This window comes from Megalobrama amblycephala, linkage group LG6, assembly GCF_018812025.1.
Source record: "Megalobrama amblycephala isolate DHTTF-2021 linkage group LG6, ASM1881202v1, whole genome shotgun sequence".
NCBI classification, from domain to species: Eukaryota; Metazoa; Chordata; class Actinopteri; order Cypriniformes; family Xenocyprididae; genus Megalobrama; species Megalobrama amblycephala.
The window spans coordinates 40,741,756-40,761,320 of record NC_063049.1 but is presented as its reverse complement, the minus strand read 5'-3'; the positions used below and the strand labels follow the sequence as shown (position 1 = coordinate 40,761,320).

The following is a 19,565-nucleotide window of genomic DNA, read 5'->3' as shown; positions in this document are numbered from 1 at the left end:
ATTTGCATATACACTGCCCGGCCAAAAAAAGTCGCTGTTTGGATTTAAATAGGCAAATGCTTAAGAGTCTATGACTGGATCATTATTGCTGTGATTATTATGTTTCTGGCACGTTATATATTTGGGAACAGTTCTTTTAACCCTTAAAGATGGAGTGTGTGATGGATTTCTTAAATAACCATGTAGGAAGACACATCATGGCCGTATTACAGGATGACAAAGCTAAGATTCATCAGGCTCAATTTGTGAAAGAGAGCATGAAGAATCATTTTCACACATGAACTGGCACCTCTGAGTCCAGACCTTAAATTCATTGAAAGTCTTTGGGATGTGCTGGAGGAGACTTTACAGAGAGCTCACCTCTTGCATTGTCAATACAAGATCTTGACCAAAAATTGATGCACTTCTTAATGGAAGTAAATGTTGTGATGTTATTTCCATCATTTAGGTCAAGGTCTACACCAGAGGTGCCCAACCCTGTTCCTGGAGATCTACTTACCTGCAAAATTTAGCTCCAACCCTTATAAAACACACCTGAATCATCTAATTAAGATCTTCAGGAGCACTTGAGAATTACAGACAGGTGTGTTGAGCAGGGCTGGAGCTGAGCTCTGCAGGAAAGTAGATCTCCAGGAACAGGGTTGGGCACCCCTGATCTACACTGTAAAACTCAATAAGTTCAGAATACTCAAAACATTTGAGGAAACTTAATACCTCAAAACATTTAAGTGAAATAACTCTTTTATTTGTAGTTAGTAGAATTTTTGTGACAAGTGGGGTGGGGCCGACAGCCGTGGAAGCGGAGCAAGGCCACTGTGTTGCACAGGTGTCTCTTATTAACAATCACGTCACCAGCATCCCTTCACTCCCACAGTTCTCAGCCTCGCCCAACTCATCATAATGTTAAATACATACAGTTCATTAACATAAACATCACATTGAGATCTTAGTTAAATGTTAGATAACACATACAATATCACATGCTATTATAACTATCAAAGAGACTGTCATTATATACTTGCATGTATATAATCAAACAACATACTGTATAGGCCTATGTGGTCATGAAAGTTTTGCAGCCCATCCTCAACCTAACCACAGGCTCTGCTCTTCACCACAATGGTGACCCTACAAAACTAGCATAACATTAAACACTAACTTATGTCTCCCTATGTTAATCTTGTGCATAAACACACAAAATAACTCTTAATTTCAACATTTATTTAAACAGTCTGACGCAAAGCATGCTGGGAATTAGAAATCTGCTGCAACTCAATCATATTAAGTTCATGCAACTTTTTTTAAGTACAATAAAGTTTCATTATTATTTGAGTGAAACAAACTCAATTAATTTAATTAATTTCACTGTTGGTTTTACAGTAAAACGTGACTTGACTAGACTTTTTGAAAGAAGTAAAACTAAAGACAGTAAAAACTGTAATATTGTGAAATTGGAATTGTTTTCCATTCGAATACATTTTAAAATATAATTAATTCCTGTGATCAAAACTGAATTTTCAGCATCATTACTCCAGTCTTCAGTGTCACATGATCTTTCAGAAATCATTGTAATATGGTGATTTGATGCTCAAGAAACATTTCTTATTATTATCAATGTTAATATTTTTCGATTAATATAAATTTCAAAGCATCTTTTGTACTATTATAAATGTCTTAACTGTAATTTTTTGATCAATTTAATGCATTCTTGCTGAATAAAAGTATTAATATCTTTTAAAAAAGCTGACCTAAAAAGTTTGAACGGTAGTGTAATTAAATATTCTTAGTTATTCCTCTTCTTTAGTACCATTTGAACTCCTTTATACTTTGTGAAATCCAATATGCTTGTGTTAAGGATGTATTTCTATAAATGTGTATGCCAGGCTTTCAAAAATATACTCTGGTCAAGCTCAGCTTTATTAATTATAACTTGATTATTTACACATCAACTATAAAATAAACACACTGTAAATAACGAGCTAAAGTTAGCTATTGCTGGATTGAGTTAGCGTATGTGAGGAGGTTACCGACGTGAACTTCATCTTTTTTTAAATCAATGTTGATATCATCATAATGATTTGTGTACTTTAATCAAACAGGATGAAATGTTTTAAAAAGACACAACCCAGCTAATTTTACAAAATGTCACCGAATTCATCAAACCCATTACTGCTGTTGTTTTTACCACCACAATGATGTCACTTCCTGGAGGAAGATGTCATCATCAACATATATTAGTACATATACATATAAGCACTATTGCCAAGAACATTTAAGAAATTGCCAGTTTATCATTTCAGAAGTTGGATAAAATATCAACATGTGCTTAAAGAAAGTGAAATGATTTATGATCACTTCATTGATATTGTGATAAATGAAAACAAACTGAATGTGACTCCATCTTAAAAATAGCCAGTTTACTATTTTGTCAAATAAAAGGTTTTAAGATGAGGATATGAAAATGTACTGCATAGTAGCAATGACCCATGAAATGTTTCTTCTGGTTGTTTTCGTTTATAACATTCTCATTATCAGATCAACAAGATATAATCTCATTAGCATAACAATTTCAACTTGAATGCAGCTGCTTTGATCAGCAGTTGTTTATTTCCTAATACACAGATGTTTATCGGACCTTCGCAAAAGAAGCTAGTCGAGACAAAATGCTTACAACTGGCCCGTGTGGTTTTCCTCGCTGTCTCTGAAGATTTGGCAGTGTTTGCAAACAGGAGGATTTCTTTAGCCTCCTGCTGTGGTTGCAGGCATTTTACCTCAGAGGTTCCCTTCGAAAATTGATTTTTAATGCAGCCTGTCAGACTTCAGAATGAAGTTTGCAAGCATTGATATTACAAGATATAAACCTAATAAAGTCTTCTTTGTTATTGGCTGTTGTAGGTTTATTGCAAGACCATGTGCACTAGGTCTGAAAATCCAGGCCAATGGACCACAGAAGGCTCAGCACAACGCCATTCTGGAAAAGGTCTTCACTGCCATCACCAAGGTAAATACCATGTTTCTTACCACAGTTAAAGTGGATTTATTGCTTTGGGAGGGTAAGAAGAAGCGCTAGCACACTGTTTTGAGTGGTTAAGTGCTTTTATAACTGCCAGGGACAGCAGTAATGGTATCGAATATTGATATTTTTCAAGTTATCGTATCAGAGTTAGAAGTTCCAGTATCGTGACAACTTTAACTGAGTGTTTGTGCTTATCTGAAGAAAGAAAGTCATATACATCAGGAATGACATGAGGGTGAGTAAATGATGAGAGAATTCTCATTCTTCGGTGAACTGTCCCTTTAAGAGTATAGTTTTAAATCCAAAACGTGAACTAAAACATAGTCAAAGCCTGGCAACGATCTGGCACATGAAACTAATATAAGTCTCTGGTGTCCCCAGAATGTGTCTGTGAAGTTTCAGCTCAAAATACCCCACAGATCATTTATTGTAGCTTGTCAAATTTGCCCCTATTTGGGTGTGAGCAAAAACATGGCATTTTTGTGTGTGTCCCTTTAAATGCAAATGAGCTGCTGCTCCCGGCCCCCTTTCCAGAAGAGGGCGGAGCTTTAACAGCTCAACAACAACAAAGCTGGAGAATCTCACACAGACAAAATGAGGATTGTCAGTAACGGTGTTCAGCCTTACATTGTTCAAACCGGAGTCGACACTGATGGAGAGACTCAGGAAGAAGTTACAACTTTTAGAATGAAACTGGATGTTTCTGAATGGTTAGTGGATACATTTATGTAGTTGCTGTGGAGTTGATTCAACTCATCCACTAGCATGTGCCGTCATGTTCATCTTTTGTGCAAATCCAGTGTTGAATTGACCCTCGTTTGTGAAGCAGTACGGCGTAAAATGACGGCATGACAACAACACTCTACTACAACAACTCTTCCTCTTCTCTAAAGCAGCCCAACATGGCCTCACCCCCTTTGATGCGTATTCTCGGGGGCGGGGTTTATGTAAATTTTAGAATTAGTGATGTCACCAACATGGGAAGAAGCTTGTTGTAGTCCCTACTAGCCATCTATCTATCTATCTATCTATCTATCTATCTATCTATCTATCTATCTATCTATCTATCTATCTATCTATCTATCTATCTATCTATCCTTCAGTTTATCAATCAATCAATCTATCTATCTATCTATCTATCTATCTATCCTTCAGTTTATCAATCAATCTATCTATCTATCTATCTATCTATCTATCTATCTATCCTTCAGTTTCAATCAATCTATCTATCTATCTGTCTATCTGTCTGTCTATTTATATATCTGTCTGTCGTTCTATCTATCTGTCTATCGTTCTGTCTATCGTTCTGTCTATCTATCTATCTATCCATCTATCTATCTATCTGTCTATCTATCTGTCTATCTATCATCTCTCCGTCTATTTATATATCTGTCTGTCGTTCTATCTATCTATCTATCTATCTATCTATCTATCTATCTATCTATCTATCTATCTATCTATCTATCGTTCTATCTGTCATTCTATCTATGTATCTATCTATCTATCTGTCTATCTGTCTGTCTATTTATATATCTGTCTGTCGTTCTATATATCTGTCTGTCGTTCTATCTATCTATCGTTCTATCTATGTCTGTCGTTCTATCTATCTATCTATCGTTCTATCTGTCGTTCTATCTATCTATCTATCTATCTATCTATCTATCATCTCTCCGTCTATTTATCTATCTATCTATCTATCTATCTATCTATCTATCTATCTATCTATCTATCTATCCATCTATTTATCTATCTGTCTATCTCTCCGTCTATCTATCTATCTATCTATCTATCTATCTATCTATCTATCTATCTATCTGTCTATCTCTCCGTCTATCTATCTATCTATCGATCTATCTATCCATCTATTTATCTATCTGTCTATCTCTCCGTCTATCTATCTATCTATCTATCTATCTATCTATCTATCTATCTATCTATCTATCTATCTGTCTATTTATCTATCTGTCTATCTCTCCGTCTATTTATATATCTATCTATCTATCTGTCTATTTATCTATCTGTCTATCTCTCCATCTATTTATCTATCTATCTATCTATCTATCTATCTATCTATCTATCTATCTATCTGTCTATTTATCTATCTGTCTATCTCTCCGTCTATTTATCTATCTATCTATCTATCTATCTATCTGTCTATTTATCTATCTGTCTATCTCTCCGTCTATTTATATTTCTATCTATCTGTCTATTTATCTATCTGTCTATCTCTCCGTCTATTTATATATCTATCTATCTATCTATCTATCTATCTATCTATCTGTCAAACAAAAATTGATTTTCAGTAAAACATAAAAAAAATGTGTCATTTAGTTTATTAATTTCAGTAAATAATGTATAATATTCTTACTGGGGCTGGAATGAATCATGACATTAAAAAGATTTTTTTCAGCCATTTATCTTTAAATAATTGTTAAATTATGCAGAAAGGTGATTAAAAACTGCAGAGACTGTGAATCAGAATCAAATCAAGGACTTGTTACAGTTGCTGAAATGAGATACGCCTCATTTGATTACAGAGAATCACATTGAGTGAACAGAACATTTCCTAGTGTTTAAATTCACTATGATACTGTGAACTCGCTCCCCTATGAGCTGAATCAGTACGTAACATAAGTTAAGTTAATTTATCTTGAATCTGATGTTCATTTGAGAATGAGGACGACAGAGAATGATCCACAGCATGAACTTATGAACTGAAGCAAAGCAGCAGTTGCCATGTAAAAGAAGAATAACATTTCACGTTTTGAGCCCTTGTCTTGAAAGAAAGAGAACCGTCTCTATCATGACGGCAGCGTGGATTGACGGTATAGGTAATCGTAATCTGAATGCTGTAAAGGAAGAGCGATAGCGTGGCTCTTTGACGTGTGTGGCTTTATCAGAGCTCGTGTGCACTGACGCACCGGGACTATTTTTAGCCATGAGTTTCCTTGACAAATGTTCAGATTCTTGAACACACAAGATTCAGGCACACTTTAAGAATAAAGAGACAATTCCTGCCTGAAATAAAGAGAGAGCGTCCTCAGGGCGAAACTCATCTAGCATGTTAGCGGATACTACTCTCTAATTGGAATTTGATTGAGTTTGGATGAAACCCATTACTGAAAGACACCAGTTCTAGGGCTGTTATGAAATAGTTTTAGTATAAAAGTAGTAGATGTTCATTGAGGAAAAAAAGTAGTTTTCTTTAGATTTTTTTTGTGCCGAAGCTCAGGTGTCCTGCATCATCCTGAAGTGATTTGTTTTGCATTAATAGCTCTATATTATCCTGCTTTTTGCAAGACTTCTTACCAAATAAATAAATAAATGGAAAGAGAGCGGAGTAAAACTAGTACAGCATTTATTGATCTTAAGTAATGTTAAAGGTGCCCTAGAATTAAATATTGAATTTATATTGGCATAGTTGAATAACAAGAGTTCAGTACATGGAAATGACATACAGTGAGTCTCAAACTCCATTGTTTCCTCCTTCTTATATAAATCTCATTTGTTTAAAAGACCTCCGAAGAACAGGCGAATCTCAACATAACACCGACTGTTACGTAACAATATTTGCATATGCCAGCTCATGTTTAAGGCATTAGACAAGGGCAGCCAGTATTAACGTCTGGATCTGTGCACAGCTGAATCATCAGACTAGGTAAGCAAGCAAGGACAATAGCGAAAAATGGCAGATGGAGCGATAATAACTGACATGATCCATGATATCATGATATTTTTAGTGATATTTGTAAATTGTCTTTATAAATGTTTCGTTAGCATGTTGCTAATGTACTGTTAAATGTGGTTAAAGTTACCATTGTTTCTTACTGTATTCACTGAGACAAGAGCCGTCACTATTTTCATTTTTAAACACTTGCAGTCTGTATAATTCATAAACACAACTTCATTCTTTATAAATCTCTCCAACAGTGTGTAATGTTAGCTTTAGCCATGGAGCATTATCAAACTCATACAGAATCAAATGTAAACATCCAAATAAATACTATACTCACATGATCCGACGCATGCATGCAGCATGCATGACGAACATCTTGTAAAGATCCATTTTGAGGGTTATATTAGCTGTGTGAACTCTGTTTATGCTGTTCAAGGCAAGCACAAGCTCCGGGGGAGGGGGAGCATGAGAATTAAAGGGGCCGCAACCTATATATCGGTGCATAGTTAATGATGCCCCAAAATAGGCAGTTAAAAAAATGAATTAAAAAAAATCTATGCGGTATTTTGAGCTGAAACTTCACAGACACATTCAGGGGACACCTTAGACTTATATTACATCCTTTAAAAAGAAGTTCTAGGGCACGTTTAACGTCAACATTTACTAGTACATTATTGCAATCAAAAGTTGCAAGTTGAATATTTATATTAACTAATTTGTACAAAGATGAATAAATGTATTGCTCATTGTTAGTTGAGGTTAGTTAATGCATTAACTAACTATAGCGAATATGGGACCTTGTTGTAACGTCCCAAAAATATTTACTATGATGATCAATCAGAATGAAGTATTTGAAATAGCTACGAAATGAACTTAAAAACTGTACGAACTAAATATCAAACATACAGTACAAGACTCATACATGACTATTAGTGGGGATTTTGATTCGACCTACTGACCCCATTTTTTTTTTTTACAAAGCAACTTTTTCTGTAAGTTAATGAATCATTCACTCAGCAGATTAATTCTTATTATTCCTCATTATTGATTTCATGTCTACAATAAGTCTTAAGATGTACTATATAAGCCTTTTCTCCACAAATGACAACAAAGCAGTTTTTTTTCCTTCATTTTATCAAGCTAAAGACAAAAATCCTAAATAAATAAATGATGAGATTCAGTAATGTCCTTAAGTATGGATAATTACTGAACTACTATGCTTGCCATCATTTTAATCGTGTATGATCATCAGTCATCATTAAATTCATAAATTGCGGATCATGCATTTTGCACACCTGTCAGACCTGCTTTTGTGCCAAACTCTGATTGCACTGCTTGTGTTTATTTAACTCTGCTTGTTTTACAGAATAACCTCACGTTAAACCGACTGAACCACATATGACCCCTTTTGTTCAGTCAATGATGGTCAGCAGATCCTCGTTCGATGATATACTTTGTTCGTTTTGTTTGCATTTTGTTCAGTGCCATTCTCAGCCTCGTTCAGTCAAGTTCAAAGTGGCATATGCGTTCAGTAAGCTCAAAGAAAACAATGAAATGTGCCTTAGAAAGGAGGGTCTTACAAATTAGTGCAACAAGAATGATTGGTTCACTTGAAAGATTTGTTCGTTGACAACTGAAACCCCACTACTCAAGTCATTATAGTATGCCGGCGCAGCAGTACATCAAACAGTGTGATTATGTCTGAGTCTCACTGGCTCATATATGCAGATTGCTTTTTAAAGACAACTGTTTTAAATGTGCATTGAGTGAATTTTTCAAGCTGTTAAATCCAAATTCAGGCGGTTTGTTTGTACTCTAACAGTGGCATATCTCTGCAGTGACATGCTTCTCTCTGCTGTGTCTTTCAGCACCCTGATGAGAAGAGGTTAGAGGGTTTGTCCAAGCAGTTGGACTGGGACGTGAGGACCATCCAACGCTGGTTCAGACAACGACGCAACCAAGAGAAACCCAGCACGCTGGCGCGCTTCTGCGAGAGCATGTGAGAATCAGCTTTTTGTTTGTGCTTGCTTTGTCAGGGGTCTGGTTTGTTATTGTAAACTTGGCTGGTTGGCCTCTTTTTAAAGGGTACCTTTTATTCCCCTTTTCACAAGATGTAATATAAGTCTCTGGTGTCCGCAGAATGTGTCTGTGAAGTTTGAGCTCAAAATACCCCACAGATCATTTATTATAGTTTGTCAAATTTGCCCCTATTTGGGTGTGAGCAAAAACACGCCGTTTTTGTGTGTGTCCCTTTAAATGCAAATGAGCTGCTGCTCCCGGCCCCCTTTCCAGAAGAGGGCGGAGCTCTAACAGCTCGTGCTTCGGTTGCTCAACAACAACAACAAAGCTGGAGAATCTCACGCAGACAAAATGAGGATTGTCAGTAACGGTGTTCAGCCTTACATTGTTCAAACCGGAGTCGACACTGATGGAGAAGGTACAACTTTTAAAATGAAACTGGACGTTTCTGAATGGTTAGTGGATACATTTATGTAGTTGCTGTGGAGCTGATTCAACTCATCCACTAGCATGTGCCGTCATGTTAATCTTTTGTGCAAAAGCTGTATGGATGCCCACTTTAGCATACTTTTTTCCAAGAAGAGCCATACACACCAGGTATATACAAACATTTATGATTACTATCAAATGCTGTGAATGGCATAATATTTTTTTTTAAATCTGAGTGGCTCATTTTTTCACATGCTTGTAGAGAAAGGCTTGCCAAAACAAAGTTACTGGGTTGTCCTTTTTCATGTTTTCTGGGTTGGTAGATGCACCGGGGACCCGATTATAACACTTTATAGCACAGATTTTCATGATATGTCCCCTTTAAAGAAGAAACTCAGTAGATTATGCAGAACTGAAAGCTGTTTCATAACATGAAAGTATAATGGTTTTAGAAGTTGAAGTTTACTGTAAAGCAAATGTACATTTTATTTTATATAAAATATATATTTTACAAAATAATTTGGACTCAAAGCCATATGTCTAACAAAGTTGTGTTCCAAATTTGATGTTGATGTCACAAAAATTGAGCCTGCTAAAGTACTGTTTCCATGTTAACGCAATGTCCAATTATAAACTGCTTTTCACGGGTTGAATTTTGAGTGTTTAAGCTTTCGAATGATAATTGCGATGATAATTGCAAAATATATGACAGGAAAAAAGTACGCCAAGTGTCCCGGTTAAAGATACTGCAAGCTAACATCTTCCATTTTGCTAACAACCGCATATGCAGTTCTCATGACGTCTATTTATGTCAAGCAGACACTTTTAAACAATATTGCGAACATGGTCAGTTACCTGAGGTGTTTGTTCCACATTCAAAAGCCTTTACGAGTTTTTTTGTTGGTTGTGTCTCTGTGAAGTTCCTGCTGAACTCATTTGGTTGGTGTTGGTCCCTGTGGGGTTCTGGCTGAGGGATGCGTGCGTGTCTGAAATAGATAGGTCTCACCTGTGTGTGTGTTATTGTGTACCAGTGTCTGCTTGTTAGGCAGCATGAGGGCAAGTAGGCCACAGTCTATTCCTGTTTCTCTTTCTGTACCATTTTGATGCCTGTCTTTGCTCGTCCTGTCCACAGAATCTCCTTTTCTTGTCCTATACTGCTTAATCTGTCTGCATTAACAGTATTTCTTCCTCGGTTCCACATTTTCCCATAACTCAGATGCGGTTTCAAAAGAAGTTTTTTATCAGAAACATAACCAACATGCTGCATCATGTCACTGCTAATTTGCATAAAGTCTACTTCTGCTAAACTCTCACCGGCAGCGGCTTAAATCAGCAACTTAATGACTCACAATCGCTTTGGTGACACAAAGCACTGTATGTGTGAACAGTCTCTTCTCTTTGTTCACCGTTTGTAGCCTCATCCGTGGGATTCGTCAGTGACACTAATGTTCTGTCGGTTTCTCTCTGATCTACAGTTGAGTCTGAAAAGCCCCAGAAGTAATAGTGACCATCTAATCAGTGCTAAAGCACGACACTGTGCCATTTCTTTCAGAGGCAATTAAGCCAAAGTCTTCAAAGATCACAGAGCACGCTCACTTTTAAGTGTACCCTAATGAGAACTATGAAATGATGAGAATAATAGAGCTACTCTGGTTCTTGGTAAAGGCACTGTTGGAGAGCATGTTTTGTGGTCTTTGAAAACGCACTGCACAGTATACGCTGGTTTTGGGGGAAAAAATCAAATTGTGATATTTCTGATCAACATTGTGAATGTGATTTTTAAAATGCAATTTTGTATTATTTTTATTTTATTTATATGTAGGGCTGCACAATTTGGAATAAATGTGATCATAGATCGATATGAGTATAGAATCATCATCATTAATAATAATAATAATAAGAAGAAGAAATACATTTTTTAAAATTGGTATTTAAGAAAATGAGTGGAATAATAAAAATTACTTTTATTTTACAGTACATTGTAAAATTACAATAATAACATTTATGTCTGTCTTAATTTCTGTCTTAAAAAGTTGGATAAACACTTAAAAAGTGTTAAACCATTAAGCTTTTATTTTTGCGGAAGACCACAGGGAGACCTTTTTTAACTTTAGTTAGTGTGCAATATTGCTGTTAGAGCATAAACAACATCTGCAAAGTTGCGACGCTCAACGTTCAATGCAAAGGGAGATATTGTCTTTTAAAGAATTCGCTGTTTAAGGACTACAACAAATGGCTGGTAGGGACTACAACTAGCTTCTTCCCATTTTAGTGACATCACTAACCCTAAAATTTACATAAACCCACCCCTGAGAACACACAACAAAGGGGGTGAGGCCATGTTGGGCTGCTTTAGAGAAGAGGAAGAGTTGTTGTAGTAGAGCAGTGCTTCCCACACATAGACTTTACTTGGGCGGGACGCCCACGTATAATAACGGCCGCCCAAGTATATTTGGAGACACATTTTTGCTTTTATTATTTTTATCCTCTTATACTTTTATTTCCGCGCAAGATAATGAAACCATCCGTGATCGATAAACTATTTGTTTCGTACCTGCTCGTTACGTGTGCGTCAGAACTGTTTACTCCCGCTGACATTCCCACAGGCGCTGCATTTTGCAAAGTCACAAGGCGGCGCTGTTGCGCGTTCTACAGGCTCGCGCAACAGTGCTTCAGTCTGCTTCAAAGTGATTCTCAATCGGTGAAAAGCGCAGATTTATGACAAGCGATTTCTAATGAACTCAAGTTGATGAATTATTACAATGTCTACTTTATGGCCTTTATATAAAATGTTTTGTACGGTTGTAAGAATCTGAAGGATCAGCCTGCAATAGTACAGACATTTCAAAATAAGAGTCCCGGTGCATTTCGGGCTTGTTTATAATTAAAAGTCACACGCTAAGTTTTTTCTTTTTCTTTTGGGCATTATTGGTATTTTGGTTACACAATAAATTGTATTTAATTTGATTTCCATTTAATTCATAGTAAACTATTGTAGTCTCCCCCACAGGAAGAAAAGACTAAGAACATTATTTGACACATATATTATTCATTTTATAAATTTTACTAGTAAAATCTCTGTCCCATTCACTGAGAGAGACACTATATGACAGCAAGGAGAACATAGGAAAAGGTGAACCATTTAAATGCTGTAATTTTGCATAATTTACAATGCATAATAATGCATAATATTAGTATGTAATTAAATGTAATATGCTATGTAATTAAAATTAATTTCAATAAATAAAAATACTGTTAAAAATCACACATTATTTGTTTGTCACATGTAGTAGACCATTTTTGTGCCGTGGGTAATAGGAAGATTTTTCGCCCGGCTACCACCGCAAGTATATTTCAAACCTGTGGGAAGCACTGTAGAGTGTTGTTGTCATGCTGTCTTTTTACGCCGGACTGCTTCATAAACGAGTCTCAATTTAATACTGGATGGTCCTCACAGCTGAACACCGTTACTGACAATCGTCATTTTGGCTGTGTGAGATTCTCCAGCTTTGTTGTTGTTGAGCAGCCAAAGTGTGAGCGGTTAAAGCTCCGCCCTCTTTTGGGAAGCGGGCAAGGAGCAGCAGCTCATTTGCATTTAAAGGGACACACACAAAAAGGGCATCAGTAGTATATGTAAATTAACAATGTTTACTCATTCTCTGTTACCTGGAAAATTTAATGTTTATTTGTCAGCAAAAGTCTGCCGGATGGTGCAAAACACATCATCCAGTAGACTTTTGACAGCTCCAGGGGCTTTTGTGAAAACTACAGATTGTACTTTTTGTGTCATTATGGTAAAAATGGAACACTATGGCAAGTCTTCTTGCCTGTACCTGTACGTGATGCCGTTTTGCTTCGGAGGCTTGGGCAGAAGGTGCTCCCTGTTCCTCTTCTTCCAAACTAATTGACGGAATGGCAGTTTCTTTCAGTTTTTCCCATCCGTTTGGACCTAAAATAATGTGTATGTTGTCATCCAGGTTGAAATGGTGACTACAAACGATGATTTTCTGTGGCTGTGTTGTCTCCATATTTATGATTTTTTTCAGCCGTTAGCCACTGCCTAAAACCTTCCGGATCCTTCACTGGAAATTGAACGCAATGCTGTCTTCATGTGGCTTCAATGTGGGAATTATTATAAATACGAGATTCCTAGTTAAAAATTGGACATGAATGCCCTCTCAAGTCGTATTTACCACTGGGAAGTTCGGGGATAATTTTGATACCCAAGTTCCTGAGATGGGCGGGCAATAAACTTTAAACATGGCTGAAGAGAGAATGAATGCTGCAGTTACCGGTATTCTTTATTGTTTTTTTCCACAACAGCTTTATCACCCTGTCTTGTTGTTGAAGTAGTGCATATTTACATATATGAATAATCATTTGATGCATATTCCATGTTTTATAGACAGTGAAAATAGTCTGTATTTGACTGAAAATCGTCAGCAAACTGACTGTAGATATTGCGGTGAATGTTTATATGGTAGTCAGAATAGAATCAATTTAGGCTTTAATACGATTTTCTGAATTTTAATAAGATTTTACCAATAAATAGACAAGAATAAACTTGGTGTCCTCCATGGTTCCTGTCCTTTCCAATAACATAACGCTTGAATGCAACAAGCTCGTAATCATGACTTTAGAAGTGGGAAGTAGGAAATTTCCAATAGCATAACTAACTCCCAGACTCCCACTAAATGTTAGCTGGGAACAATAAAAGTCGCCACCATTGTAACAAAAAGTTTGCCAAGAAGTATTTCCTACTCAAGCAAGGCAGTAGTTGACTCTGGTCAAGACTTTTCAATAGGAGCAGACTGGGAGTGGCCTTGGAAGGCAACATTTTTTGATTAATTATGCAGTCCTAGTGTAAACTGAAAGAATAGAAGTCATTATGCAACAGAAGTATACAGTGTCATGTGACATATTTAATTCTGTGAGTGGCATCCAGTTATCATCTAAGAAATAAAAATGGTCATTGTTTGTGCCTGATCTTCTGGTTCATGCATCACCCTGAAAGGTCAAGGTCATTGCATTGTGTCTCAAACCATGTGCTGTGTTGTATGCTTCATACTGTATTTTGGCAAATCTAGTAGGTCATCTGTGTGTTTTGTGCATACAGAACACTTTCTTAATATGCACAGTATACAGACTGTACTATATACTGCACAAATAGTAAATAGAATGGTGGTATTCTAGTCTGAACATAACCTGATTCTGTCAGTGGAGTATTTTTTGGCTTAGATTTTTAACTAGTTGGCATTTTACCACTAGAAGTTCAATTGTATTTGTCCTCCTTTTTTTGGCATAAGGAAGTCTTAAGATCTCTCTTGTTAGTCGTGTAACCTCGACTGACTTTAAACAACAGTGTTTTTTTTTTTTTTTTTGGTCGTCTTTCTCACTTTGCAAGGCAAGAATCACAGCTCGTAGAGAGCTCAGTGGAAAGAGTGGATTATTTCACACCCACAGAGAATAAGGAATATTTTTAGTCACCATAGAAACACTGTATGACAAATGTTTACACAGATTGTGTGGTCAGTATTAGGCATTTTCAGTTCAGTATTTTGTCAGAGTTGTATAAAAACAACCAGATGCTTCACAAAAGATTTTGACGTGGTTATTGCATAATGCCTGAGATCACCATGGTCATAGTGCACTTCCAATCCCATCCAAACATGGAAAATTGTCAACGTATATAAATATTTCTCTGCAATGCAATCTCTTGTTCTCAATCTCAATCTCTTGGTTTAAATCCATAATGCAGATTTGGAGGGAGGAGTAGCTATATTAAAAACGGTTACAAAATGTATTTTGGTGAGTCTGTATTGACCATTCAGCATCCAGGACCTAAACTGTCTGTTTTAATAATCTAGAACTATATTACATAGGGCTGGGTAAAAAATGTCGATTTCTCGATTCTCTCTTTTTACTAACCGATATCGATTCTTAAATCCCAAGAGTCGATTAGTCTATCCTGTTTTCAGCTGATATCCTGTTTTCAGATGCCTCCCATCCAATAAATAAGCTTACTGCATTATTACTTTTGATATGAAACAGTCTCAGATTTCAAGTTCTGTTCATTTCATTATGAAATTCATAAAATAAATGCCATTTTGGCACTGTTTAATGTGGCGTCACAGATCGCTGACGCTCCTGAGTTCAAGCAAATCGGTAGCGTGAAGCACGTGACGTGAACTGATCTTCTGGTACCGGTTACAGCGTGAAATAAATAAATGAACATCTGAAGGTAGCCTACTGTATGTTAAAAGATAGAGTACAACTTACCCAAATCCGTATTATGTCTTATGTGAATGCTTAATCAGTGTTTCGACCGCTGAAAGACATCAATAAAACAGCTTATAACAGGTCATGTAAAGTCACATTGACCTCAGAAAAACATGATTCACTGACCATAAACCCATTAGTCAACTAGAAAAATTAACTCTAAAGAGAGTATTTTGCCAAATATATGCACCATATAACATATTCATTATAATTTTTTAATGTTCTTCAATATTTAATGCATGTTTAAATGCATTAAATAGTAGAAATATATTTATGTGAGTGTAAAGTTAATATTATAATTTTATTATTATAAAGTTTTATGCAAGTACTGCATAAACTGACTCCCATGTAGAGATTGTTTTCCTTGAGAAAATGTGCCATGTACTGTACCTGATATATATCCAAAATAATCGGAATCGGAATCGAATTGAATCGCTAGCATGTGAATCGAAATTGAATCGAATGGTGAAATTTGTGTCAATACCCAGCCCTAATATTACAGAAGGCAACTGATTGGTTTTTGGAAGTATAAAGCCCTTTCATTTAATTTTCTCCTTAAAATTTTAACATATATATATATATATCTGTATATCTGTTAATGTAATCTTTTCTATTATCTTACCTCATTCGCTATGCTTTATGGGGTTGTAGTTTTCTCTCAAAAAAAGTTGTTAAGTTCACAGTCTTGTTCCTTTGTCTTTTTTCCTAATTTTCACACCTTTTTTTTTGTTGTTGCTCCAAATCAAAATTAATATGCTTAACTAACCTGTTGCCAGGAAACTGTTGACCTCAAATTTGGTTAATAACTTCTGTTTGTTTTTACTATTGATCAAGAATAAGGCTGAAAATTGTGGTGTTAAATCATGCCAAACAGCAAAACCTGATTCAATTGATTATTTTTGCCTTTGCTTAAAAAAGGCCTCACTGTGCTTCATTAGCCAAACAATATTTTTCTTTCTCAGTCGTTGATTATGAAGAAGCCGACCATGAAAGATTTAATGGCAGATGCAATTTGAAGTTACTGGGAAGTGGGTACACAAAAGCTGGGGTTTCTGTGCTCCATGGTCCATTGCAGTCCTACAAAATGGCCTCAGAGCCCTGTCAGACAACACCACTGATCAACTACAGTGTCTGAGAGCAGAGCATCCCGCTCTGTGAAGCGTCTCAGGGAGAACAGGTTTATCTGCTCCTTCTGGAAGGTCTTTCAAGGTCAGTCTTCAGCTGAAGCCCAAAGGCTCTGATTTGCTGCCTGGTGCTTTCAAGTACAACAGCTGAAAGGAAGACGTCCAGAGCTTCTCAAATAATGACCTGAGAAACGTACTGCAAAATGCATTTCTTTCTTCCAGTGAGGACTGAGTGAAATAACTTGTATAATCTTGACACCATTTCAGCATAATGAAGCATAATTTTTGAAGCATAATTTCAACCAAGTAGATTGAAAATGTGTAATGCAAAAAGAAAAACGCAGTGAAAACCATCCACTTCATGTTTTCTACACTGTTTTTCACTGAATAAACAAGAAAGAATTATCATTTATTTTATTTAATGCACCAATAAATAGCCATAAATTTCAATACTTACCTAGATTTAAATATTTATAGCAATATTGTATTATGTATATTTATTTTTTTTAAACATTTTAGATTTGTGTGAACATATTCTGTGATGCAAATGAATCATTGAATCGGACTTCAGAATTGATTTATTAAAAATGGACACAGAAATGATTTTTACCAACTTTATTTTTCCTGATAAAATCTAAAGATGTGATTTCTGTGCCTTAAGCATCACCGAATGGAATTGCAAAAATAATATTTATTAACTTATCACTATTATTATCATTTTATATATTAATATATAAAATCACCAGCCTACTTTCCAAATGATTATGAATAGCATTTGGTTTTACATTTTTATAGCACATTACTTCTAAACAGTTTCAATAAAAAAATCATACTTTGACATAAAACAGCAACTTTTTTTTTTTTTTGTAGGTTATCTCGTATTGTCATTTCAGTCTTGTTTTGCATAGACTTTTTACTATTAGTAATTTACTATTATCATCCAACTAATACATCCAATCTATTAAAAGTGTTTTGAATTATTTCACAGACTCAAAAAACAAAGCAGAATATACAGATTGTTTGTTAGTAAGTGCCTGAATTTCTTTCACAGATTTGATTAGTTCTCCCTCACGAGCGCTCATTTTTTGAACATCCATGCCTGATTAAAACCAGCCCATCTAATCATAGCTTGCAATTTTTCACTGACACTATCCGGTTTTGTGTGCACTTTGCGTCAGACAGTCAGTGAACGTTACTGTGGGTGGTCTCGGTGTCCGTGTCCTTAAAGGAAGGAACCGCAATTGATGTTGTTTTCATTTCTCATGCAGAGTGACAGGGAGTTCTGTCTGTGTGAATATCAAAGCAGTAATTAATGCTGTATATCACATGGTAAACCCCAGAGGGCTGTGCAACTGCAGTTATTCGGCCTCGAGGAACGTGTGGTGTTTGTTTGGCTGTATTACTCATTTCTTTGTCGGCTTTGATCTCAGAGGTATCGGCTGGCACAGGCCTCTGTGCTTGGAAACTGACCACAGGCAGAGAGATCTATAACCGCAGGGGCAAGTTAAAAAGGGCACGCTAGCTTAACTCACCTGGTATTCCCCTGCACTCACTGAATCTTTAGTTGTTCCCTATAGAGCGCTGCAGTGATGATAAATCTTCAGGCCAACCTGAATAAAAGCCTAAATTAAATCTGTTTTGCATATAAAGTTATTGTTTCTTCTTCCCTTAGGGGTAAACAACTTGATTCATATGGATTAGTTTTTCGATCTTTTTATGAACGTCAAAGTGGTAGTTGAGTAGACTGTCAATGGAGGGACAGAAGTCGCTCAGATTTCATTAAAAATATCTTAATTTGTGTTTGTCTTACGGGTTTGGAACCACATGAGGCAGAGTAAATGATGTCAGTATTTTCATTTTTGGGTGAACTAACCATAGACTGTATAAAACAATGGACGTAATGTCCTTGACATAGGTTTCTGAAGAGCATTTTTAACCCTCTGGAGTCTGAGGCTGATTTGGGGCTTGGAGAAGTTTTGACATGCCCTGACATTTGTGCTTTTTTCAGTTGTTCATAAACATATAAATGACAAAAGTGTCATTACACTGTATTCAGCACAAACTAGGCTACCATAATATGTGAGGAACATGTATGTACATATTTGTATTTTTGAAGGAATAATGTTTATGCGTGGTTATTGACAAAACAAAAAACTTAAGTCACTGAAATAAGGCCAAAAAAGTATATTAAATCTGTGTTCACAAGACTTCTGGGTATTGGAGATTGTAGATTTTTGCTTCAGAATTATGTAAAAATTATGCTGCCTACTCCTTCATATAAAACAATATATTGATTTAGTTTTTGTAAGACACTTTTTTTCAAGAAACACAGTATGCGTGGAGGCATGAATCATCATGAATAATGGGTGATTCTCACCTGAGAAGACAAAAGAATCACATAATAATGACCTGAAATGACTTGCATATTAATGAGGCCTTTCAGTTAGGTAGGGTGTGAAAAAACCCTCTGTAATCATGTCTCAGCTCATCATAAACAGCAATACTGTAAAATATTATTACAATTTAAAATAATGGTATTCTATTATATTCTTTAAAATATAATGTATTTCTGTGATGCAAAGTGTCTGAACAATTATGTTACCTCTATGGCATTTCATATAGGCTTTTAGCTTAAAAACATGCACATTTGGAGAAATATTGATGGATTCTTATATATTTATGTCAATTTTCTATACTGAGGAGTAATATTTATTCAATATTTATTGTCATCACTATGAGTGCTGGATACTGTGTTTTCAATTTATACTTGCAGCCGGAGGGCGCTCTGTACACCTTTAGGCCACAAATTCATATAAAGAAGAAAAGGAACCAGGAACTAACGGCATGTCTTCTAGAGATCGCTAACCATGGCTTTAACACTCTGAGGTCTGAAAACGCGCCGGCGCGTTTTGCAGGTTTTTTTTCACATTGCAGCAAAACAGACTTAAAATACTCCGTCATTTTTTGTCATAGAGACATAAGTAATATATCAATTGAAACTATAGAATATCTTCTTTTATTT

At 35.9% G+C, this 19,565-nt stretch overlaps 1 protein-coding gene across 1 annotated transcript in view; it reads left to right on the top strand.

Moving 5' to 3' along the window:
• cers6 (ceramide synthase 6) overlaps positions 1 to 19,565 on the top strand; it is a 59,377-nt gene that overhangs the window by 3,487 nt on the left and 36,325 nt on the right. Inside the window, exons 2-3 of the mRNA XM_048194630.1 lie at positions 2,896 to 3,001; positions 8,561 to 8,691. Of these exons, the coding sequence (XP_048050587.1) occupies positions 2,896 to 3,001; positions 8,561 to 8,691 (237 nt within the window). The remainder of the gene's footprint in view (positions 1 to 2,895; positions 3,002 to 8,560; positions 8,692 to 19,565) is intronic.